At 32.8% G+C, this 25,553-nt stretch overlaps 1 protein-coding gene and 2 pseudogenes across 3 annotated transcripts in view; all 3 read left to right on the top strand.

Annotated features, from left to right (window-relative positions):
• Positions 1–25,553, top strand: part of LOC148190688 (uncharacterized) — an 81,668-nt pseudogene that overhangs the window by 28,187 nt on the left and 27,928 nt on the right. The window lies entirely within an intron of this gene.
• Positions 1,833–23,640, top strand: LOC148190690 (TMV resistance protein N-like; annotated as a pseudogene).
• Positions 10,722–15,059, top strand: LOC148190691 (uncharacterized). Of its 2 annotated transcripts, XM_088101759.1 has the most exons (4): positions 10,722–13,398; positions 13,508–13,657; positions 13,758–13,852; positions 13,988–15,059. In XM_088101759.1, exons 1-4 carry the CDS (start codon positions 10,737–10,739, stop codon positions 14,003–14,005), a joined length of 2,925 nt encoding a protein of 974 aa, XP_087957885.1. In that variant the 5' UTR covers positions 10,722–10,736; the 3' UTR covers positions 14,006–15,059. The 2 variants fall into 2 exon arrangements, with proteins under 2 accessions (XP_087957885.1, XP_087957884.1); XM_088101758.1 differs by having other exon boundaries at positions 13,508–13,852.

The following is a 25,553-nucleotide window of genomic DNA, read 5'->3' as shown; positions in this document are numbered from 1 at the left end:
GAACTTGGTCAAAATCAGAATCCAAGCCGCTAATAAATATGTGAACGCGCAGACGAGCCATGGAAGAATGCATCTTGACTACGTCATTCACGGTGGTTTCAGAAGAAGACATACGATGATCAATTTCTTGAAATATGGAGAGTAGTTCGTTATAATAAGTAGAGAGGGGACGACCATGTTGTTTGGTGGAGAAAGATTGTTGGTTCAGTTCGAAGAGGCAAGTTTCATCGAATCCATCGTAGAATGTGTGGAGAGCTGCATCCCAAATTTGATGGGTAGATTCAAGGCGGATAAACCGCTGCATCAACGGGAGGCTCATGGAATCAATAAGCCAACTTTTCACCCGTTTATTCTCAGTAACCCAATTATCATAGGTTGGGTCATCAATGGAGGGTTTCACAGTGGCCCCAGTGAGATACCCCGATTTGTTTCGAGCACCAATACGCATGTCCATTAACTGGGACCAAAGGGGGTAGTTTGAGTCATCAAGAATAACAGTGATGGGAAAAGAAGAATTATCTTGCTGAATGATAATATTGGAAGATGGGGTAGAGGTGTTAGATGGTGAGGAGGTGGAAGAAGGATTGACCATGGTGAAATTGGGAATTTAGATATTGGAAATAGTGTGGAGATGAAGATAGATATTCCCAGAATTAAAAACACATGATACATGTTAAACAATTCACAGGGAATAAAATACGATACTTTCATTTTTTTTCTGTTTCTTCTCAAATGAGGTAAATTTTTCTAAGCAATATTAAATGCTTATACTTAAATAGGAAACAATATAAAAGCAGAAAACAACTTTAAATATTTAAAACTTATTCCTAATTAAGGGTAACAATAATTTAAATCTAAATTATATCTTCAATAGCTCCAAGTGAATGAGAAGGAGCCTAAACCAGGAAACCAATGACTTTTTGAACTTAGAAAAGGCTAGACAGAGAAGCTATAAGTTTGCACTCATTCTGAACTGCACTAGCTATTGCATTGCTACATTGTAATTGGAGGAGAAGGGTTGGATATTAGCTATAACCTGCTACAGCAAATTAGGAACTCTAATGGTCAAAACCAAACAGCTGCAACAACCTACAATAGAAGGTGATGAAGAATACAACTTTTGGTACTTACTAAACAGAGAAAAGAAATTGAACTAGGTGGAGTAGTTTATGTGGAATATGACCTTTTACGTGAAATATGACCTGCTGTAGGAAGTTTTAGTCACTTATAATTGCAGGTTAAGCTAGTCATTAAGTAGTTAGGTATAATAAGAATTTTGTAATTGTAATAATAGGTTTATGTAAGAGAGTTTAATGTATGTAGGTTTATGTACAATGAAATGTTTTAAATATATTTAATGTATAAAATGATTTGCATAAATTGTTTGTTGTGCGGAATTTATTGGGATTTCCGGGTATATTGAATGGATAGATGGAAAAATAGCTGAATAAATCTTATTTAAACCCTTTGGCAGCCAAGACTAAACTACCAATAACACGCACACAAATGTATTAAATGTCTAATCCTAATACAACCAAACTATAATAATTTAATAAAAAAAAAATATTTATAAAAAACAATTCCAATTTTGCAAGGTAAAACTACACCTTAATTTTTAGCTGGTACAGGATAAACTATATCAACTGTTTTCCATTTTTAACTGGTACAGGATAAACACCCTGCAATCACAACATAATGAACAATATTGAAGCATAAACAAACACAAAGTTGATGTTTTCCATGAGTTTTGACATACTATACCAGCAAACTAGAATTCAAAGTCAACATATAAAATTACAATGATCCTTTTTCTAAATATACATTTTAGAGATATATGTAATGTGAAAAGAGAAAGCAATTCTTCTGGTTTTAAAACTTAAAAAACGGGTATGTGGATAATATATTATAAAAAGAGACACGATGTAATGGTTTTAGAAAAAAAAATAGTAAAGATAATACGTAATTTTAAGAGTACATAATTTAATTATTATAAAATATTATAATTATTAGTGTATTATTTTGTTTATATAGTTGAAAGTGGGTGTTAGTTTAATCCTTAAATCGGTTAAGTAAAAAAGCTTTGTAACGGTCTTGACGCGCCTTCGTGACTGAAAAAAGAAAGGTTCTGTATTAATCTTCACGCGCATTCTCTTCTTCTAACAGTTGATGGTCTCATCCATTCCTACAAAAGAAAGGAGTGATGCTGAACTAGTGGACAAAATTGTTAAGAGTCTTCTTAATTTACCAGTCTTGTCTGCTACTAAATTTCCTGTTGGACTACATTCCCGCGCGGAAGATGTGATTCGAATTATCAAAAGCAAATCCAAAGAAGTTTGTATATTAGGGATATGCGGAAAAGAAGGATCTGGTAAAAGCACTCTTGCCAAAGCCATTTACAATCAAATTCATGGCACATTCACAGAGAAAAGTTTCATTGAAGGACAAGTTGGCGGAACAAGAGAGTATCTTCGTTTACGAAAACAACTTTTTTTAGAGATCCTAAAAACAAAAATGGAGATACCTAGCGTTGATATTGGAAGAACTATGATTAGGGAAAGACTTTCTGGAAAAAGGATGCTCATTGTACTTGACAATGCTACTTACTTAATATTCTTAGACCTGTTGCCGTAAAAGTTTCGATGAAGGAACTGTCATAATCCTTACAACAAGATATGAAAGCCTGATGAAAGATAAAGTTAATTGTTTCTATCGGGTAGAGCTAATGAACGCAGAGGAGTCCCTTGAGCTTATTAGTTGGCACGCATTCAGAGAAGCAAAACCAAAAGAAGAATACAAAGACCTTGCAAGAAGAGTAGTTAGTATTGTGGAGGATTACCTCTAGTTCTTGAAGTCATTGGAAGTACTTTGTTTGAAAGGACGGAAGAAGAATGGCATAGTGTACTGTTTCAATTAATGAAAATTTCCTCTGACTATGTTGAACAGAAACTGAAAATAGGCTTCGACGGTTTATTCAATCAAATCGAAAAAGATTTATTCCTTGATATATGCTGTTTCTTTGTTGGTAAGGACAAAGCGTATGCTACGAAGATCCTAAATGGCTGTGCGGTAGATACTGATATTGGAATAAGACTTCTCATGGAGCGTAACCTCATAAAAGTTAACAAGAACAACAAATTGGGAATGCATCATTTGCTACAAAAAGTGGGAATAACAATTATTCTTGACAATACAATAAAAGAACATGGGAAGAACACGCGACTGTGGTTTGATAAGTATGAAAGATTTGTAAGAACATTCTTTACATGTGGTTTGAAACTTCTTTTGGAAGTGTTTGCTTTCTCCTCCTTTGCATTACATTTATTCTTCTTTGCTCTTTTCATCACAGGGGACAAAAGCCTATAAGTGGTTTCTTCCGCAAGGGAATGTAGAAGTGTCTGTTTCTGAATACCTTGAATACATGTTGTTGGATAACTATGAAAGATATGTAAGAACATTCTTTACATGTGGTTTGAAACTTCTTTTGAAAGTGTTTGCTTTCTCCTCCTTTGCATTCCATTTATTTTTCTTTGCTCTTTTCATCACAGGGGACAAAAGCCAATAAGTGGTTTCTTCCGGAACTGAATAAAATAGAAATGTCTGCAAATTCTGAATACCTTTCACAGGAACTGAGATGGATCATTGAGCATGGGTTTCCGTCACAATACCTTCCTAGCGAATTTTTTGTGCATGATACAATAGCGATTGATTTATGATAACTTTTTGGCAAGTATACCAAATTGTTCCAAGTAATATAGAGTAAATTCAAAGTATCGTCTCCCAAGGACTTGTACAACACATGCCAATTTTTCCTTTTATAACTCAATTAGACATCAAAATGCACAAAACACAAGAAACTATTTTTAGTATTTTATCAAACAGTTGGTGTGCAAAGAATTTATATTTAAAAGAAACCTCGTTGGAATTGGGTTTCATGAATCCTATGAATATAAAACTCTGTTAAATATTTCATTACTTCATTCAAACATTCACATCAAGGCATACTAGTCCTAATCCCTTAGTCAATTTAATATACAATTTGCATTAAGTCCGATATTAAGAATGATCAAGTTATTGAGTCTATTCCTAGATCCCAAATCACTTAAGTGCTCTATCTACGTTCATGTTCAAAGTTATTTTTCAGTAATTAAAGACATTCAAATAACATTATATTTTCATACAATGATACTAAATTCAAGAAAGAGCATATGAACGAACAACGATAAATTGAGCAGAAAAATTTCATACAATGATACCAAGTCTTGAACAACTCATTCTCAAAGATTGTCCTGGAGTAAACCTATCTATCGGAAGTCTCCGCTATCTTTTACTGCTAAATTTGAAGGACTGTACAAATCTAAGCAATCTCCCCACAGGAATATATGAGTTGAAATCTTTAAGAACTCTCATTCTCTCTGGTTGTTCAAAGATTGACTTAATGCAAAATGATATAGTGCAGATGGAATCCTTGATAACTCTAATTGCTGAAAACACAGCTGTGAAAGAAGTGCCTTTTTCAATTGTAAGCTCAAAAAGCATTGGATATATATCCCTACATGGACTTGAGAGATTGCCACATAATATTTTCTTTTCCATCATTCGGTCCTGGATGTCGCCAACAATGAATGCCGTATCTTATATTCATTCGTTGTGCATGGAAATCAATAATTGTTGGGATGATATTGCGCCATTGCTTAGCAGCCTTTCAATTCTTCGAAGTGTTTTGGTACAATGTGACACCGAGTTTCAACTATCTAAGCAAGTAAAAAATATTTTGGTCGAACATTTTGCAAATATTACAGAATCAGGAATTTCAAACCAGCACTTCAGTTCTTCTTTTATTGGTGTTGGAGCATACCATGAATTCTTCAAAGCAGCCAACGATAACATAGTTGAGGTTCTTCTCTAGCTTTTACTTCGTTTATCATCTTCACCCTAATTTTAGCCATTCATTGATAAACCTATTGAAGCATCTAATAGAAACTACAATTCTAAACTTTTAGCACCATACTCTCTTCTATAGCCACACAACCTCGTTCAAAACTATCTAGAGTTTATTATTCCACTAAGTGATTATGCTTATACTAAGAACTACGAAATTGATTTCCACTTACTTGGTTTAGTAGCTTCATGATTATTTTATTCCCAATGGTTGTAGAAATATAAATTGAAAGAGATGAAAACAAAAATGCATTCTAAATCCCTAACGACATGATGGTGGTGATATATATACAAAACAAAATTATTAACTAGATCTGTGTAAATTAATTCCCACTGGTAAGTTTTACTCATATATTTCATTTTGTAATTTTCAGTAACAAATAAGGATTGCAAAAGACTATTTCAATGGCCAAATCAGATAAATGACTAAGCTTTTTATGTCATGGTACAGGTTTTGGCAAAGTCTTCTGATGTGTCTCTCGTAGCTAACAATGATCCTTATTGGTTGGCCCATACGGGTGAGGGTCATTCTGTTTCTTTCACTATACCTCAGGATCATGACATGAAGGAAATGACTTTGTGTATTCTTTATTTATCGAACCCTTATAAAATCACGGCAAATGAATGTCTTAAAAGTGTCTTAATTGTTAATTACACAAAGTGTACATTCCAAATACACAACCATGGCACAGTAATTTCCTTTAAAGACGAAGATTGGCATGGCATAATGTCAAATTTAGAATATGGAGATAAGGTCGAGATTTTTGTGAGTATCGATCCTGGATTCGTGGTCAAGAACACAACTGTCTATTTGATCTATGGTGAATCAGAAAACATGGAAAAAGTGTTGGGAATCCAAGTGTGAGTTTAAGTCCCACATTGGAGAGAAATGAGAAAGTAGAGTGGTTTATAAGTGGAAAGACACATTAACTTATTGCCTTAAGGTTTTGGGTGAAGAGTGGTGTTAAAAGAGATGGAATTAATCCTAGTGTCCTTCATTACTATTTATCTTTTCCCATATTTTCTATTTTCCTTTACGGTATAGCTTATGCTTAAGAAGTTCGTGTTTATTTTACCCGTTTCTCATTACTGATTGTGATTCCTCGGCTTTACCTGAGTGTTTTTCTTGCTGTTACTTTTGTCCATTCTTTTTCCTTTAAGCAAATAATGTTTCTTAAAGAAATTCTTTTAATTTCATTATGAAATAAAAGCATCTATTGATCGATATTTTCTTGTGTGTTTTGCTTTGCTAACTGATAGGTAATCTCTGTTTTCGATTAAATAAGAAATGTTAGTTTGACACGCTTAGGTAAATTTACATTCAAATGACGTCAAGCGGCATTTGTGAGTTGAAAAGGTAATACGAGAATGTTACAAAAAAGAGATTTCATTGTAAGTGAAATGTGAGAGCGCATGATCAAAACCATCACATACATTTAGCTTCACAACATGCACAACTACCACCAGCAACAACTTGGCCTTTCTATCACAGATCTATAGCTCTAGCTCCATCCTTCCACCGTGGATCTCCATCTTCAACTTGAACGGATATCTAGCTCCAACTCAGTTCTTTCACCAGAATTTTCAACTCCAACTCAACCCTTTATTATTAGGAATCAAGCACGAGTTTAAATCATACATTTGATAGAAATAAAAAATATAGAATATTATATAAAGATGAAAGACTCAATAACTCATTATTTTAAGGTTTTAGATAAAAAGTGATGTCAATTTCCTGTGAGCTTTAATATTATTGGTATTAGTGTCTACATACTCAATTATTTAGTTATCTTGTCTACCCTGTTCAATTGTTTACATCTATTTTATTTCTTTTATGCATAATTTAAATATATAAACTTTTTTCAGTTTACATTTTTAAGTTTCATTACAGCTGTCGCTAGTAACTTTTCAATTTTTAGTTGTTAACTAGATTTCTTTTTAATTATAGTCATGATCTAACGAAGTATTTTAATTTTGTTAAAATATTTAAACTTAATTATTATAAATTTATATTCACTTGATATTTCAGAAATATAATCTCTTAGAAACGTACAATTTTTGCAGACAACATAACATGCTTATTAACATTTTAGACTTTATTACCGATTGTAAAATTGACATATGTTATGGTAATTTAAAATGTTTTGTTTACATAAAAGGTTCATTTAATATATGGATTAAAAATGAGAATTGTCACAAAAACTAAGATATATTCGCATACTTTCTTGGTTGGTTATAGCTAGTGTAAAAACTAAGATGTTTTTAGTAAAATATTTGGCTTGTTTCATAACTTTACGTAACAGTTTACAATTCGGCAAATTCTTGTGGTCACTTTGTCAATTCTCTTCCCTTACATATCATTAGTTCTTAAAAGAAAGACATGCGCCCTTGTAATATTCGTTAAACATTATGTAATTTTTTTTACATTTATATTGTAATCGTTAATAATTGTATTTTATCTTAAATCATCAATAAATTAATTTTGATTAATTTTTGTGTATTTTATAATTCTATATATTATATTTATTTCTTACTATAAAAAATAGATTTCAATAAATTAAGAAATTATAAATGTAAGTAAATAATCATAAATAAAGGAGGTATCAAATTTCCTCCAAATAATAATTACTAATAGAAGAGGTTCAAATCTTTCACAGAAAAACTTCTACAATATAAATATGATATTAGGGGTCACAATAAATCTTAAAACCTCCACAAATAGTTTAATGACTCTAATTTTGGAAGGTTAAAAATACCCCGCAAATTAAATAAAAAAAACTTCCATAGAATATCAATGTTTTTTATAATGATTTTCAAAATTTTATATAGATGTGAATTTTAATTATTGAATAAATTTAAGACCATGATGATAAATAATTTAAAATTACTATATAAATAAAAATGTTAATTATCAAGTAAAACCAACATTCAACATGAAAATTAAGAACTTTTTAAATTCTTATTTACACGTAAATTTTATCAGGAAAGTGAAAAAACTAAAAATGAAAACCAAATTTCTAACATTTATAGGAATGGAATTATTTGTTATCATTATATTACACGAATAAAAAAATTAATTACCAAAATAATTCAAAACTTAACATAATAAATCCAAGAATCAATAATTTTAAAAATTATATTATATGAAAATCAACAAAATTTGATAGTGCCATATAATAAATTTATTTGAAGAATTATTATTAGAAAGAGATTATAATATATGTGATATTAGTCTAATTAACCTAAAACATTATATACCAGTTTTAACCTAAACTTAAGATAATGAGTATTTCTATATTTGTTTAATTTTGTCTTAAACTTTGACCCACTTGAATTATTCTAAACAATAATTTTTATATAAATTATAAAAATAAAATGAAATCATTTTCTTTCGAATCCACTTATTTCCACACTTCTAAAATCTATCCTTTAATCCAAACACAGGTGAAAAACAAAATTTTAACAAATTACGACTTTCACAACCGAGACGTACTTTCTGCTATACCACATCACTCAGAATGCATACTTATTAGAAATAAAAAAGATGTTGTAAATATCATGCTAAGTATTAGTTTGGTTTTCACATAAATCGTTCATAGTTAAATGATTTGTCTTCAATGGTGGTCAGCATGCTAAATACAGAACACCAACACCAAAATGATATCAAAAGTGCAAAAGGAAACAAAGAGAATACCCTTCTATCTTCTTTTCTTTTATGTATTTCTCTCGTTTTCTTCGTTATTATTTTGTCTTCTTCATCTTAACACCCTTATTACTTAAGTTTCTCTCCTCTTTCCCTTTCCCTTTTCTGTGTTTATCTTTCCTTTCTCCTCTATCACTTTTTATGCTTTTTCTATCTTTTTTTTCTGCCGCCCCTCCTTTTCTTTTTGTATTTTTATCTTTTCCATTGTCCCTCTATGCCTTTGATATTTTATATCACTTTTCAATCTTTTCTAATCCTATCTCCTTTTTTTTCACTTTTTAATATTTTCTCTGTTTTTCTTTTCAAAAGTAACACTAATTTACTTAGTTGATATTTTCATTAGCTTTAATGGATTACCTCTTATCTATTTTTTAGCTGAATTATCAGTGTAGTGACTAGAATCATGAAAAGCTATCTCTTAGGCTGATATTTCTAAATCAATTTGAATTAAATTGCATTTACATAATAAAATTCAGCAATTAGCATTCTCAGTAATATTGTTTTCTTTTATCAGATTTGCATCTATTCTATTACACATTGCATTTGTTCCTTATAATCTACAAGAATAATATAAAGAAAGATTCACAGTGCTTTTTTCGTAGATGCTAAAGATGGAGAACGATCAGTGAATCATCTAAAAGTATTCTCGCTTAATTCGGAGTGTAGGATAAATTATGAGCTGAAGAAAATGGCAACCATTAGCCTATTAAAGGGTCATTTATATACTTAGTTAACCCTAAACCAAATCATGGTTAAATTAATCTTTAGGTTTCATAATAATCTATGTTATTATGAAAAAATTGGATCAAAACATGATTCACCAGGTTTTCATACATTGATTTGTAACCCTAATATAAAATTAATGAATATAGAAGAAACTAGTTTCTAAACCTAATGTTAGATTAATGAATGTGTTATAACATTGGCGGGTTAACCTTGTAACTGTCTCTTTATCTGAGGGGTTCATTGGGTTTTGATAAATATATACGGGTTTTCATTTTGGTGAACCTCACTATCAGCTTAAACGAACCCACAGTACACTACCACTAGAGGAAGGACATCAAAACCATCAATTCCAACACTGGGATATACCACATGCGATAAACCACATTGAATGGAGAAAATGAACACACGAGATACACACAAGGAAATGAGCACATGAGATACACTTTCATAAATAAACTTCCCACATTACCCTTTATGCTAGAAAAAAAAATTAACTCCGTTTAAAATGTTTTCCAAGCATTATTTAGTATGTAATAGGGGTTGCAAAATAACTAGTGCTGTCAAAATAGATTGTAATCCGCGAGCCAACATGGCTCACAACGGGTTTGAGCCAGTTGAGTTTAAAAATAATGTAATTTTTTTATGCGGACTAGTTTTGAATTCAACTCACTTAGAATCCGGTTCACCAGGTTGAATCCGTGGTGAGCCGGGTTGGCTTACTAATCCACCTAATTTAATTTAATTATTTATTATTTTGTGTTTCAATATTATTAGTTAACGTTTTTTATTATGTTCTAGATGGTGATAAAGAAGATGTTTCAAGAGAAAAAAATATTATAGATTTATCTATTCAAAACTCTAATATTATAAATGGAAAAATGATACAAAAATTATCAATATTAAAAACTTATTTGTTCGCCTTTTGTACATGTTTTTAGATTACGATTGCATTGTATGCTATTTTTTTTTAATTATAGATGAAGTTTAACATAATTTTAGTGTGACTTTTATTTAAATTTCAATTAAAAAATTATAACTTTTTTATTTTAAAAAGAACTTATAATTAAATGAGTCAGTGAGCTAACCCGTTTAACTCATCAATCCGTAGTGGATCAGTTGGATTCAAAACTTTTCAGTTCGCTAATAAGTAAGCCGGGTTGAGTTGTGAGCCACCCATAATGGACCAGGCTGGATCAGACGGGATTACCCGACAGCTTTAAAAATAACAAAGTACCCACTTATCATTTTACTATTAGTTATTAGCTGACTTCAACAGCAACAGCTTCTTTTTTACTATCCTCTATAAGTAAATGTATCAAAGAAGAGAATTACCATCACTGAAGAGTCTCCATAATTTGCTCACAAAGAAATGAAGCCTTTTTCTATGATGTTTTCGTTTATATATGTTCCCCTGCTTTTCTACTTTACATGCAACTCCAAACACAATGTTTTTGCTTCAGAAAGTGAGATCGATCATATGGCCCTTATCAAAATCAAAGAATCAATATTGAGTGACCCAAATGGGATCTTGTTTTCTTGGAATACTTCTACTCACTTCTGTAATTGGTATGGAATCACATGCAATCCCACACTTCGAAGGGTTACTGAGCTGAATTTGCAAGGGCACAGGTTGAAAGGGTATATTTCTCCTCACATAGGTAATCTCTCTTACATGAGAACATTTGAACTTGGGAACAACAGTTTCTATGGCAATATCCCACTAGAAGTGGGGAGATTGTCCCAATTGCAGAAATTCAGAGTTGAAAATAACACATTGGTCGGAGAAATTCCTTTGAATTTGACGCATTGTACTCAGCTCAAAAGTTTATATTTGTATGGAAACAATCTGAAAGGAAAAATACCTACTCAAATCGGATTGCTCCGGAACATTCAGTTTTTGAACTTTGGTCAAAACCAGTTAACAGGAGAAATTCCATCTTCCATTGGGAATCTTTCTTCAATAACATATCTATCACTTGGTTTTAACAATTTAGAGGGAGATATTCCACAAGAAATATGTTATCTCAAGAGCTTGATGATTGTAGCTTTAGGTATTAACAAACTGAGTGGATCATTTCCCTCCTGTCTTTATAATATGTCATCTCTTACTGCAATCGGAGTTGAAGAAAATCAATTTCGCAACTCTCTTCCACCCAACATGTTCCACACCCTCCAGAATCTCCATGTACTTTTTCTTGCTAACAACCAATTTTCAGGTCCAATCCCACCTTCCATTGAAAATGCATCCAGCCTTTCATTCCTTGATCTCTCTAGAAACCATTTTGTGGGAAGAATTCCAAGTCTTGGAAAACTACACGATCTTTATTACCTAAGTTTGGCTCAAAACAATTTAGGTTTCAATTCAACTAATGATTTGGAGTTTTTAAAATCATTGGTAAATTGTACTAAGTTGGAAATGTTAGCTCTATCTTACAATAGTTTTGGAGGTCAATTGTCAAATTCTTTGGGAAATTTGTCGATCCGACTAAGTCAACTATATCTCGGATACAATGAGATATCTGGAGAAATCCCTGAGGCAATAGGAAATTTAATTGGCTTAACTCTCTTGACAATGTACGATAACCAGATTGATGGGATTATCCCAACAACTTTTGGAAAGTTTAAAATGCTTCGAGTGTTAGGATTACAGGGAAACAAGTTGTCAGGAAATATAGAACCCTTCATTGGAAACTTGAGTCAATTGTTTTATTTGAATCTTCGAGCAAATCGATTTGAAGGGAGTATTCCTCCAAGTATGGGAAATTGTCAACTGCTAGATCTTTCAGAGAACAATCTCACAGGCACCATACCACTAGAGCTTTTCAATCTTACCTCTCTATTCATATTGGATTTGTCAAGTAACTCATTGAGTGGTAGTATACCAGATGAAGTGGGAAATATACGCAATATTAACTTTCTAGATATGTCAAACAATCATATATCCGGTCACATTCCTCTTGGTGTTGGAAAATGCGTAATGTTAGAGTACCTCTATTTGCAAGGGAATTCTTTACAAGGAATCATACCATCTTCTTTGGCATCACTTAAAAGCATTATATTTTTGGACCTGTCACAAAACCATTTCTCTGGATCAATTCCAAATTTCCTGCAAAACCTTTCTTTCTTACAGTATTTGAATGTATCTTTTAACATATTGGAAGGTGAGGTACCCACTGAAGGTGTCTTTCGAAATGTAAGTGCATTGGTGGTGAGTGGAAACAGTAAGCTTTGTGGAGGTATTTCTGAATTGCATCTGCCACCGTGCCCTCTTAAAATTAAGAAACGTGCAAAACACCGCAAGTTCAGATTGATAGTAATGATATTAAGTGTAGTTGTTTTCCTCATTGTACTATTATCTGCCTTAACTATCTATTGTTCGAGGAAAAAGGGAAAGAAACCTGTCCTCAATTCATCAACAATTCACCAATTGGCTAAAGTTTCCTACCAAAGCTTGTACAATGGAACTGATGGGTTCTCAGAGACAAACTTGATAGGGAGTGGGAATTTCAGTTCTGTCTACAAAGGAACTCTTGAGCTCGAAGACAGAGTTGTTGCCGTAAAGGTTCTAAACCTGCAAAGAAAAGGAGCTCACAAGAGCTTCGTGGCAGAATGTAATGCACTAAAAAATATCAAGCATCGAAATCTTGTTCAGATTTTGACATGTTGTTCCAGCACAGATTATAAAGGTCAAGAATTCAAAGCTTTGATCTTTGAGTACATGAGAAATGGAAGCCTGGAGCAATGGTTGCATCCTACCACAACAAGTGTTGAGCATCCAAGAACATTGAGCCTTAAACAAAAATTAAGTATCATGATTGACGTAGCTTCTGCATTACAATATCTTCATCATGAATGTGAGCAGTCGATCATTCATTGTGATTTAAAGCCAAGCAATGTCCTTCTTGATGATGACATGATTGCTCATGTAAGTGATTTTGGCATAGCAAGACTTCTCTCAACAATCCAAGGTATTACCTCCAAAGAATCAAGTACACTTGCAATAAAGGGGACTGTTGGCTATGCTCCGCCAGGTATTTTCTTCTGTTTTTGAATCGTTAAGTTACTTTGAATAATCACAATTTTGTGCTGTGAATTTGTTATTTCGTAGTATTGTGTAACGATAGCTTTGTATAATGTTAGAGTATGGAGTGGGTGCTGAAGTGTCAACTTCTGGAGACATGTACAGCTTTGGAATTCTTTTGCTGGAAATGCTTACTGGGAGAAGACCTACTGATGAAATGTTTGAAGATGGTCAAAATATTTGTAACTTTGTTGCAAATTCATTTCCCAGTAAACTTTTTCAAATTTTGGATCCGCTACTTATTCCGATTGAGGAAAATCATTGCAATCTTAATCCAAATGTTGAGAAGTGCTTAGTTTCACTTTTTAGGATTGGACTTGCCTGTGCCGTGGAATCACCAAAAGAAAGAATGGATGGGGTGGATGTCAGCAGGGAGCTTCATCGAATTCAAAATGCCTTTTTTGGTTAGTTTTTTTTTTTTTTAGAATGCTTTAGTAATTATTGCACAATTACATCAAGTTTTCCTTTTTAAAATTGCCTTATGTATTTGGATTTTTATTAAAAATCAATGTGTTCTGACCAAAAATTGAACTTCTTAGGTCCAGGCTCTGTGTTGAGAAATGATCCTTCAATCTTCTTCTTGAGTCAAGGTGTTGATAATATTGAAGATTGAGCACATTATCCAATGAATATCACTTGCTAATGATGTTTTAGTACCGATGTCACTTGGGAAATGTGGGTTAAATCAAGTGAGTTTCCTTGTTATAGTAGGTTTATTATATATACGTTTATGTAGTCTTAAATGTTAGGTTGTTATAGGTTACTTTTTTATTATATAATGGATATCAAGTTGTTTTGGTAGCTAATTATTATTGTCCTGATTGATAATCGATAAATATCTATAGTAACTAAGTTCATTACCGGATACTGAAAATCATTAAAAAACACAGGAACTACAATAGTTTATATATTAAGAATAATTTTAGAAAAACTTGTAAAAGAACCATCTTCAAAACTAAATTTGGTTTAGAAGTTAATTAAGTGTAGAAAAAATATGAACACCTACAATGTTTGTCACGGTTACCTTTAATGTTTAAAGTGAAAATAATGTATTTTTCTTTAATAATTATAGTTTGAAACCTCTGCCTACGCATGGGCAGCTGATGTTGGTTTGTGTGTTTATTAAAAGAGATTTAGAGATTGAGGAAAAAATTAATTAATATTTTAAAGTTTATAATTAAGTTTTGAATAGAATCAACCTTAAAAATAATTGACCCATTTAAAAGTTAATGTGTATAAAAATATAAATTGTAGACTTTGTAAAAATAAAAAACATAAACATGTCCAAAAATACAATATACTCTTTAAATGTATAAAGGATATGAAAAAATATGTAGAGTTGATTTGTTAAGAATATAAATTAGTATATGAATAGACTTATTTAATGTGAGTTGTTAAACTCATTTAGTCAATAGATTGACAAACTCGTTCAATATGTGTTGTTAGACTCATGTAATCAATATATGGACACATTCATCTAATGTGTATTGTTAGACTCGTCTATTTATATGGACAAACTTGTGTAATGTATATTGCAAGACTTGTCAAATCATATAATTGGTAAAATTGTTTAATGTGTATTAATAAATTCATTTTAGATGTGTATGAATAAACTCGTCTAATGTATATTATTAGATTGATGCAATTAGTGTATGGAAAAACTCATTTCATGTGTGTTACAAGACTCTTCTCATTAGTATACTAGTCTAATGTGTATTCATAGACTCATCTAATCAATGTATGGAATGACTCATCTAATTTTTTTTGCTATACTCATCTAATTTTTTTGGTTATACTCATCTAACTTTTTTTGCTAGACTCATCTAATTAGTATATGGGCATACTCTTTTAATGTGTATTGCTTGACCTGTGTAATGTTTTTTGTTATACTTATTTAATCAATGTATGAACAAACTCATCTATTGCAAGATTCATCTAAGCAATAAATGAACAAACTTGTCTAATGTTTATTAATAGACTCGTCTAATTTGTGTGTTAAAGCACATACTAATGCATATAGTGCTAGAGTTGTATAATAAATATATGAATGACTCGTCTAATGTGTATTGATATTCTTTTTTAATCAATACATCAACAATCTCGTCCAATGTGTATATTGTTATATAATATATTTTGTTATATTTATCTAGTGTTTGTTGTTAGACTCATATAATCAATGTAAGTCTAATATATATTTATAGATTTAAGTAATGACAATATAAATACATTAGTGGTATATTTTAAAATAATTAATTTGTTAGTTTTTACTTTTTGTTTCAAAACTCTATTTTCAAGTTGAAAATAGTAAAAAGTGAATTTGTAGAATATAAAACGAAATTTATAATATTAATAAATGTTTTATATAGTAAAAACTATGTATGAGATTATTCTTCTTTGTGTTGAATATACACATAAGGTATTGTATTTACAATAGAAGAAATATGGACTAAGGCTAAAATACAAATAAAGAATAGTAAACTAACTAAAGATAAAAGTTAAAGATAAGATATCCACTAGTACAGTAAAGAGAAACAGTAGCGGTTATTTTCAACTATCTGCAGTAGTTCCACAACCGAAGTATATACCGACGAGGCAAAAAATCTATCACTTTTTGCCTCGGTTATGAACCCGAGGCAATAAGGGATGTTCCTTTTTTATTATTTTTGGGTTTTATGCCTCGGTTTGGAGTTGAACCGAGGCACTAGAAGTTTTTTTTTTCATCAACCTTTCGTCAGAGGTCTCACAAGTTTCTATAAAGTTTCTGTCACATTGGCTTGCATGCATCTAACTTTTTCAACTTCAGGTTCGTCTAGTTTATTAGTAACCATTAGGCTCATGGCTTTGTATTGCAATGGAGGATTTGGCAACCAAAAATAAGCACTTCCATCATGTAGTGAATCAGCACTCCATATCAAAGAGTATTTAATTGGTTTTTTAAGAGCCAGAGATTCTGCTTCAAGTTCAGAAGATGTTTCACGAGCCACAAGATTTGTGACCCTGTAACACTAAACCTAATATTGTCTCCAAACATTGTTTGCACCCTTCGTTTGTGAGATCTCTAGAACATTGCACCAAGCCATATCTTTTCTCTGTGGAACTCAAATTGAAGACATCCATATAAAACAACTGGTTAGTTTCCTTTGTTGGTTTTCTAATCAAGCCTCTCACAAAACCAGCACCTGATATCATATCATTCACAAACATTTGATAACACAACAATTGATGTCAATAATTCAACTTCTTCAAGATCTCTAGCACACATAAAAGACAAACAACCATCAAGAAGAAAAAGCAGTAGAAAAATAGAAAATAAGAGTGTCCCTGCCACCCCAACCGTCGCAGGCCCATCGCCCCTCCACCTCCTTCCCCCACCACCTCGACGAAGCCTTCACCGGCTTATGTCCCTCATGCCTCTACGAACGCCTCACCCTACTCGACCTGAACAACAACAACAAAACCCGCCACTGCCCGCAAACCTCCATCCACCACCGTCGCTGCCCTTAAAGCCCTCTTCCGCCCACCCGCCTTCACGGAGCTACGCCGGACAAAGTCCTTTTCCGCCTCCAAAATCGAACCTTTCTCTACCTCCTTCGAACCCCATCGCAAATCCTGCGACGTTCGCGTCCACAACACTCTCTCTGACGTTCGCATCCGCAGCCCACGCGAACCAGATCTGCCATCCTTTGGCGACAAAGAACAGATCTTCATGGATATGAGTTTTCGATTGGGATTCTTAGTGGTTGATGGATGGATATGAGTCGTGGGCATTGACAGAGAATGGAGGAATAGGAATAGGGAGAGCATGGGAATGAAGAGAGCCCTCTCTTCGGTGAGAGTGAATGATGGAAAAAATACTAGTATGTGCAGTGAATTCGGAATCAAAGGGGAAATGTGGTTGGGGTCGTTTCTGGTTTTGTGATTTTCTTCTTGCAGGTTTAAGTGGATAAACAAAGATGCCTGTGAAGTGATGGCAGGGAGGTATGACTGATCTCAGGTGTTGGAGATGAAAATGAAGAAGAAAGGGATGAAGATGATAGGTGCTGGTCGTGGGTGTCAATATGGCTTGTGGCAGTGGGTGAATATGGATGATGGGTGTTGGAGGTTTGAAGGGATGAGGATTGATGTTCCCCCTGAGGTAATGGAGGATGGTCAGTGAAAAAGAAAAAATGGTTGGGGTGGTTACGGATGAGAGGAGCAAACGGGAGCGTGTGTCAGTATGCGTGGTGCTCCCTCCTCTACTCTGTAGTCTTGCATAAAACCGTTTTCTGCCCCTTCCCCCTCCAACACACGTACACGTTGTACTCCTCGACAAAACATTTATTTATTTATTCACTAAAGACAAAATGGAACGTTCCAAACCTTTTCCTTTTCATTTTTTTTAAAACTATGTTAATTCAATTTAACCATATTAATTATATTAGAACAAAACTAAAAATAAAAAGTAAAAACAAAGTTTAAAAATGGAAATTATGAAAGGAAAAGTAAAATAAAATAAAAATAAAAATAAAAATAGAATACTAAAAGGAAAATAAGAATAAAATAAAAGAAAAGAAATGAAAATGACAATGTAAATAAAAACAAGTAAATAATAGAATATAAGACAATAGAATACGATAAAGCCAAAGATCAATTCGGACGAAATTTGGTATTGACAAGTAGTATATTTAACTTTTAATAAAAATAAATTAGTTATTTTTACCCAGTCCTATATATCATATATGTGAAATTCTAGTTTTGATGGGTAAATATAATACTTGCCATATTCTAATAGGTTCTCCCCTAAAATATTAACTCGGAGTCTTCTATACTAGATGTCTTTTTGCCACAATAAATACATCAAATAGAGTAGTTCAAACAAAGGATAGAAGTATTCTATTTAAAATGCTTTCTTGTCCTTATATGTTTTTTAGATATCATTTGCATCTTCATTCTCAAATAATTTCCCAAATTTCATAAAACATTTTCTCTGGTCATATAAGTCAAAATTAGAACCTTAAATAAAAATAAATAAATAGAAGAAAAAATAAGAAATATATAAAAGTGGAATGAAAAGTGTATTGTCTAGGGCTTAGATGGCCTTGAAATTGAATAAACTGAAGAGATAATAATAAAATTAATTGCGTTATAACAATATTAGACTGATAACCACAAAATCAAATCTTAATAAGTTATTACGACATATAGATCATATTAACCTAAATTAGATCCATTAAGATAAAAAAATCCATCAACAATTTATAGATTAACATTTCTCAAATATAAAATTAATTAATTGCACATTTATTATTTTCACCAGCACAACGCGTAGTGTGGAATTTTCTTCTTGTAGGGACACTCATTAGGACATTTCAGCAAAGAGTAATGCTTGAAAGAATATTCATATGACCATCTCGACATGTCTAAAAACAACATTTTCAGAAGTACAGGGACGAAAACATAAGAATAGTAGTTCAGGATAAAGTTAGGAGAAAAACATTTAACCGCAACAAGAATAAGAATAGAGGTGAAAAAAATAACTGCTGTGTAAAAGATGCATCTCAGATGTAGCATAAAGCTTTCACATCACGCTATGGTCTTATCGTAAGTAATTTTTACGGTTAAAGTTGTTATATATAAATAAGTGAATTAGAAATTAATTAAATTGTTGAACGTTTTATAACTTCTCACGTCTTTTATGAATTTAAAAATGGGAAAATCTAGAAAATAATTAAGATGGGAAAAGAAAATTTAAAGTCAAGATAATAACCAATACTACACGTTAAAGTCAACAGAATGACCGATACAACACGCTAAAGGTCCATTGATGACCAACCCGTAGAGAATGACCTAGTACAAAAGTCCAACAAAAATGTGACCAACACTCTTTCAAGTTATTAAACCACAACCAATCAGTTATATAAGTTGACTTAACACGCTAAAGGTCTCATTTGCCCATAATTTTCTGGTCTTTTGTTGTTCGTTATGTTGTGCAACTCATTAATATTTTACCTTCCAAAGTTTTGGCATATTTTTCTCCATCTCAGTTGTTACACAATGTTAAACCTGACATTACTTACTTACGAGTTTTTGGCTCACTTTGCTATGCTTCAACTCTTCAAACTCATAGAACAAAATTTCAACCTTGTGCAAAAAAATGTGTTTTACTGGGTTTTAAAACAGGAGTGAAAGGCTACCTTTTGTTAGATTTCAACTCTAGGAAAATTTTTCTATCAAGGAATGTAATATTTTATGAAAATATATTTCCTTTTCTTATTAGTGACAAGCACTCACCTATTGATACACAAAATTCCTTGGATTTTTTCACCAAAATTATTTCACTTCCATCACCTCTTTTCTCAGAAGTTATTGATCAACCCTCTTTACCACTTACATCTCGTCCTTCTATTGTTTCCGACCCTGTTATTTTCTTTTCTCAGCCTGTTTCTATTGAACTTGTCACTGCTACTCCACAAAGGAAATCAATCAGGCCAAAACATACACCATCTTATCTGCAAGACTATCATTGCAACATGTTATCTACTTCTTCCGTCGCTCAGTCATCCACAGGTACCTTATATCCTATCTCTTCATATCTATCATATGATGCATTATCATCTCTTCATAAATCATATGTCCTTAATCTTTCCCAAGTTAGTGAACCTAAAACCTATAACCAAGCCATCAAACATGATTGTTGGAGAAATGCCATGGATCAAGAAATTGCAGCTTTAGAAAATACCAAAACTTGGGTTTTGACTGATCTACCTAATGGAAACCAACCTACCAGATGTAAATGGGTATATACAAAATAAAGAGGCATGCTGATGGGAGTATTGAACGATACAAGGCAAGGTTAGTAGCCAATGGCTACACATAACAACAAGGTTTAGATTACTTTGAGACTTTTTCACTTGTTTTCAAACTCACAACAGTAAGATTGGTTCTGGCTTTAGCAGCTTCCAAACATTGGTATGTACATCAACTAGATGTAACTAATGCCTCTTTACATACAATCAAAATCAGATTATTCACTTTTTGTCAAAAGTGATTATGCTCATATTACCATCTTACTTGTTTATGTAGATGATATAGTTTTGGCAGGTGATGACATCCAGGAAATTCAAACTGTGAAGGCGCTATTGAATACAAAGTTCAAGATTAAAGACTTAGGCCAACTCAAGTATTTTCTGGGCTTAGAAATTGCAAGATCTCAACAGGGCATTAGTTTGCCACAAAGGAAGTATGCTCTAGAGTTACTAGAAGATGCAGAATTGTTGGGGTGTCAACCTATTTCTACTCCCATACAGTCAGGCATAAAATTTTCCAAGACAGAAGGGAAACCCTATTCATATGTGTAGGCCTATAGAAGACTTCTTGGCAGGTTACTATATCTAACCAACACAAGACCAAATTTATATTTCGCTGTTAGTACTCTCAGTCAATTTCTTTCCAATCCTTTGGAAGATCACTATACAACAACAATAAGAATCCTGAGATATATGAAGAATAATCCAGGACAAGGATTATTCTTTCCCTCCAACACAGAACATGCTCTCAAGGCTTTTAGTGATTCTGATTGGGCTGCTTGCCCTGACACTAGAAGGTTTGTGACTGGTTTTAATGTGTTCTATGGTGCATGATTAATGAGCTGGAAATCCAAAAAGCAAGGTACTATATCTAGATCATCAACCGAAGCAGAATATAGAGCTTTAGCTTCCACAACATGTGAAATTCAATGGCTTCTGTATTTGCTCCATGATTTGAAACAGCTTCTACCACAACCAATTCCTCTGTTTTGTGACAATCAATCTGCTATACAAATTGCACAGAATCCAGCCATGCATGAAAGGACAAAGCATATTGAAATTGATTGTCATCTCATAAGAGCTAAAGTTCAAGCTGGTGTAATTAAGCTCCTGTCCATTTCTACTTCAGCACAACTTGCAGACATTCATACTAAAGCTTTGCATCCAGCACAATTTCAATCTTTGTTGTCCAAGCTGAGCATTAAGGATATATATGTTGCAGCTTGAGGGGGATATTGGATTTAATTTATTTTCCGTTCACATCTGTGCATTTATATTCATATATTTATATTCTACTTTTATATTTATATTCCGTTTATATATTGTTTCAAACAATTATATATATGTAAATTGTACTCTCTCCTGATTTTGGAATAAGAAATACAATTTATATCCTTTCTTTTCTCGTAACAGAATAGACACTAATAATGGAATAAGAGTTTTGACAGAGCATAGCCTCTTAAAAGTTAAGAAGAACAACAAATTTGGAATGCATCCTTTGGTACAAGAAATGGGAATAAGAATTATTCGTGAAATTTCAAGAATGAAACCCCAAATGAACAGTCAGTTGTTGTTTGATAACGATGCAGAATATGGATTGATAGAGAACACAGTAAGAACATTCTTTATATGTGCTTTGAAACTTCTTTTGAAAGTGTTTGTTTAGTCCTGTGCAATACATTTGTTTTTCTTTGCTCTTTTCATCACAGGGGACAAAAGCCATGAAGTGGTTGCCTCAGAAACTGGATCAAGTAGAAATAGCTGTAAATTCTGAATACCTTCTACAGAAGCTGAGATGGATCAGTTTGCATGGGTTTCCTTTGGAATACTTTCGTAGCAAATTTCTTTTGAATGATGCAATAGCGATTGATTTAAAACACAGTCTTCTTCGAATCGTCTGGAAAGCACCCCAGGTTTTTTTACGAGCCATTTTTTATTAAAACACAAAGCTTAATTAAAGTAAATTACTAATTAGTCGTATTTAATTATATTTCGTCTCCAATGTTTGTCCAAAAATCTTTCTTGGTGTAGGTTTTGAAGTCTCTAAAAGTGCTTAACCTCAGTCACTCCAAGTATTTAACAACAACCCCTGACTTTACCGGACTACCAAGTCTTGAACAACTCATTCTGAAATGTTGTCCAAGATTGCACAAAATAGACCAATCTATTGGATGTTGCTGCAATCTTTTACTGCTAAATTTGAAGAATTGTACAAGTCTAAGCAATCTCCCGAAAGAGATATATGAGTTGAAATCTTTAAAAACTCTCGTTCTGTCTGGTTGTTCAAAGATTGACCTAATGGAAAACGATATAGTGCAGATGGAATCCTTGATAACTCTAATTGCTGAAAAAACAACTGTGAAACAAGTGTCTTTTTCAATTGTAAGCTCAAAACACATTGGATATATAAACCTACATCGATTTGAGGGATTGTCACGTAATTTTTTTCCTTCTATCATTCGGTCTTGGATGTGGCCAACAATGAATCTCATATTTTATATTCATTCGTTTTGCATGAATATGGAGGATAATAGTTGGGATGATATTGCGCCATTTCTTAGCACCCTTAGAAGTCTTCGAAGTGTTTTAGTGCAATGTGACACAGTTTCAACTATGTGTTCAAGTAAAAAATATTCTGACTGAATATTTTGTAAATACTACAGAACCATCAGGAATTTCTAAGCATCACTTCAGGCTTTCTTTAATTGATGTCGGAAGATACCATGAATTCCTCAATACTGACAACTATAAGATATATAAGGTTCTTCTCTTGCTTTTCCTTTTGTTCTTTGCCTTATCATTTTATCTATTAATTAAGATAACATAAAAGAATCCTATTGAAGTGTCTGACTGAAACTATACAATAATAAATTTTACCACCATTCGCTTCTATTGCCACACAAACCTCATCTAAAAGTTTTTTATTTTAATAATCAATTGAGAAATGATTAAGTTTTTTATCTTACGGAACAGGAGTCTTGTGATGTTCTCTCCCAGCTAACAATGATCCTTATTGGTTATGCCATATGGGTGAGGGACATTCTGTTTCTTTCGCTGTGCGTCAAGATAGTGACATTAAGGGAATGACTTTGTGTGTTGTTTATTTATCAACCCCTAAAATCATTGAACCTGAATTTGTTACTGTCTTAATTGTTAATTACACAAAGTGTACATTCCAGATACACAACCATGGTACAGTAATTTCCTTTAATGAAGAAGATTGGCATGGCATAATACCAAATTTAGGATGTGGAAACAAGGTGGAAATTTTTGTAAGTTTTGGTGATGGATTGGTGGTCAAGAATACATTAGTCTATTTTGTCTATGGTGAATCAGAAGACTTGGAAAGAGAGCCTGCGCCAAAGAAAAATTCTCCCATTAGATTTATAGAGAAACTTGTAATGTGACTCTTTTATTTCTTTAGTTATGGAATAAATACTGGTGTCCTTGTTTGTCTTCTTTCTGTAGTATTCACCTGCTTTTAAGGTGGGTTATGATGTCAGAAACAACTATTTTAATTTCAAAATAAAAAATATTTACCTTGTTTCGGTGATTTCTCTCCCTACATAACAATTTATAGTTCTCTAATTATAGCAAACACAATTCCCAACAAAATTATTTTTCAACATCCACGTCATTTTGGGAAAGGTATAAACAATATGGAAATACATAAACAAGTTAACAATAAGAGATCCTAAAATTCAAAATCAATTTATAAGCTATAACAAATAAAATTAAAGAAAAACTCAATCTATCATAAACACAACTAAAAGAAAAATATACAAGTTATTTAGAAAACAAAATCAAGTCCACCTGCATGGGAAAATCTTTTATAACTTCGTAGTTCTTCGATGATGATCTCAAGTGGAGAAAAATTTTAGAATATATTACGTACTTCGAATTAGATAAAGAAAATTTCCACTTTATTTTATAATAAATAATGAAACAAAAATTTAAATATAATAAAAGAACTGATGAAATGTATCAGAACCTATTAAATGCATCCAAGCCACTTGTTAGGCTCATTAAATGCAACCCACGACCCTTGCTCAGGTGCATTAAAAATACACTCAAACTCTGATGCACAAATTGCCAAGTGTCAAAATGGAACATTCGGAAGTCAGTAAGTGGAGTGCAGGTGTCAGCAGAAGAGCGCACGACCGTTTGGACGTGGGGCAAACAAAAATGATTTCTGAAAAACCTGCCACACTCTTCTGCATGCACCGTCTTCCTTCCAAACTCTGAATATCCATTTTCTCCTCCTTCTCTCTAGAAAACTCTCCCTTCTCTCTACTGAAACTCACCCTTTCTCTTCTCCGTTCATCATTCAGAGACCGTAGACGTATTCCCGGCGTCGTAAGCTTCGATTTGGACCGAACAGATCCAGATTCTAAAACTGGTAAGTTTCTCGACCTTAGTCGTTCGTTTCTGGGTTACATGCAAAACCCAGTTTTGGTTGCATGCAGGGGTACAATCTAAATTATTCTTTATTTTTATGGTTAGACTTAGTCGGAGGAATTAAGAAAAACGTTGAGGGTAGAAAGTTGTAGTGGGACGAAACAAAATCATACTCTTAGGACGTTCACCACTGATCCAGGTAAGGGAAGCTTATTCAATTTAATTCGCATGTTTTATTTGTGCTGAATGGACGTGCTGTGTGTCGCATAAAGCATGATCTGTGTTAGTTGATTTTTGATATTTGATCACAAGTATGAACTGAAGTATGATGATTATGAGATGTACTATGATATGAGTAATTTGAAATTATGAAATGTATATGCTGAAAATGAGTAAATGTAAATGAATCTTTAAATATGAACTTCCCTATGATAACGTATGTGCGTCATTGAACGGTCCTTGATCGTTCGGTGTTGTTAGTAAACTTCTTTGAAAGTGAATTCTTTCATTCGGAAAGAATTCTAGTTGAGGACGAACGTCCTCTTGTATTAGTGCTACGTTTGAGCGTTCGGCCGAACGTAGATGCCCTGAGTATTATGTGAGGAGTTGAGAAGCTTATAAACATACCTTTGGACTCTTAGTCATTTCAAAATCCTATCTTCACCATCTCGTATTACCTTTACTTCTATTTCTATTATGAGTACAAATCCGCGATGGGTTTCGACCCAAAGCGTTCGTTATGAGTGGCGCTCGGTCTTATACCGAACGCTCATTCTTGCCTTTAATTACCAAATGGGTGGAAATAGCGTTCGTCCAAATTTCAGTAAATTCGTGTATCGCGTTCGGTCATTGATTGGCAGTCGGTTTCAAAAATTGAATTGTTCTCGGTATGGTCATTTAATCGTCTTGAGGTGTCTCTATC

This window comes from Vigna umbellata, chromosome 11 (genome assembly GCF_029865625.1).
Source record: "Vigna umbellata cultivar VRB3 chromosome 11, Vumbellata_1.0, whole genome shotgun sequence".
Lineage (NCBI taxonomy): Eukaryota > Viridiplantae > Streptophyta > Magnoliopsida > Fabales > Fabaceae > Vigna > Vigna umbellata.
The sequence above is the reverse complement of the archived record's forward strand: the minus strand, read 5'-3'. Positions and strand labels throughout refer to the sequence as shown.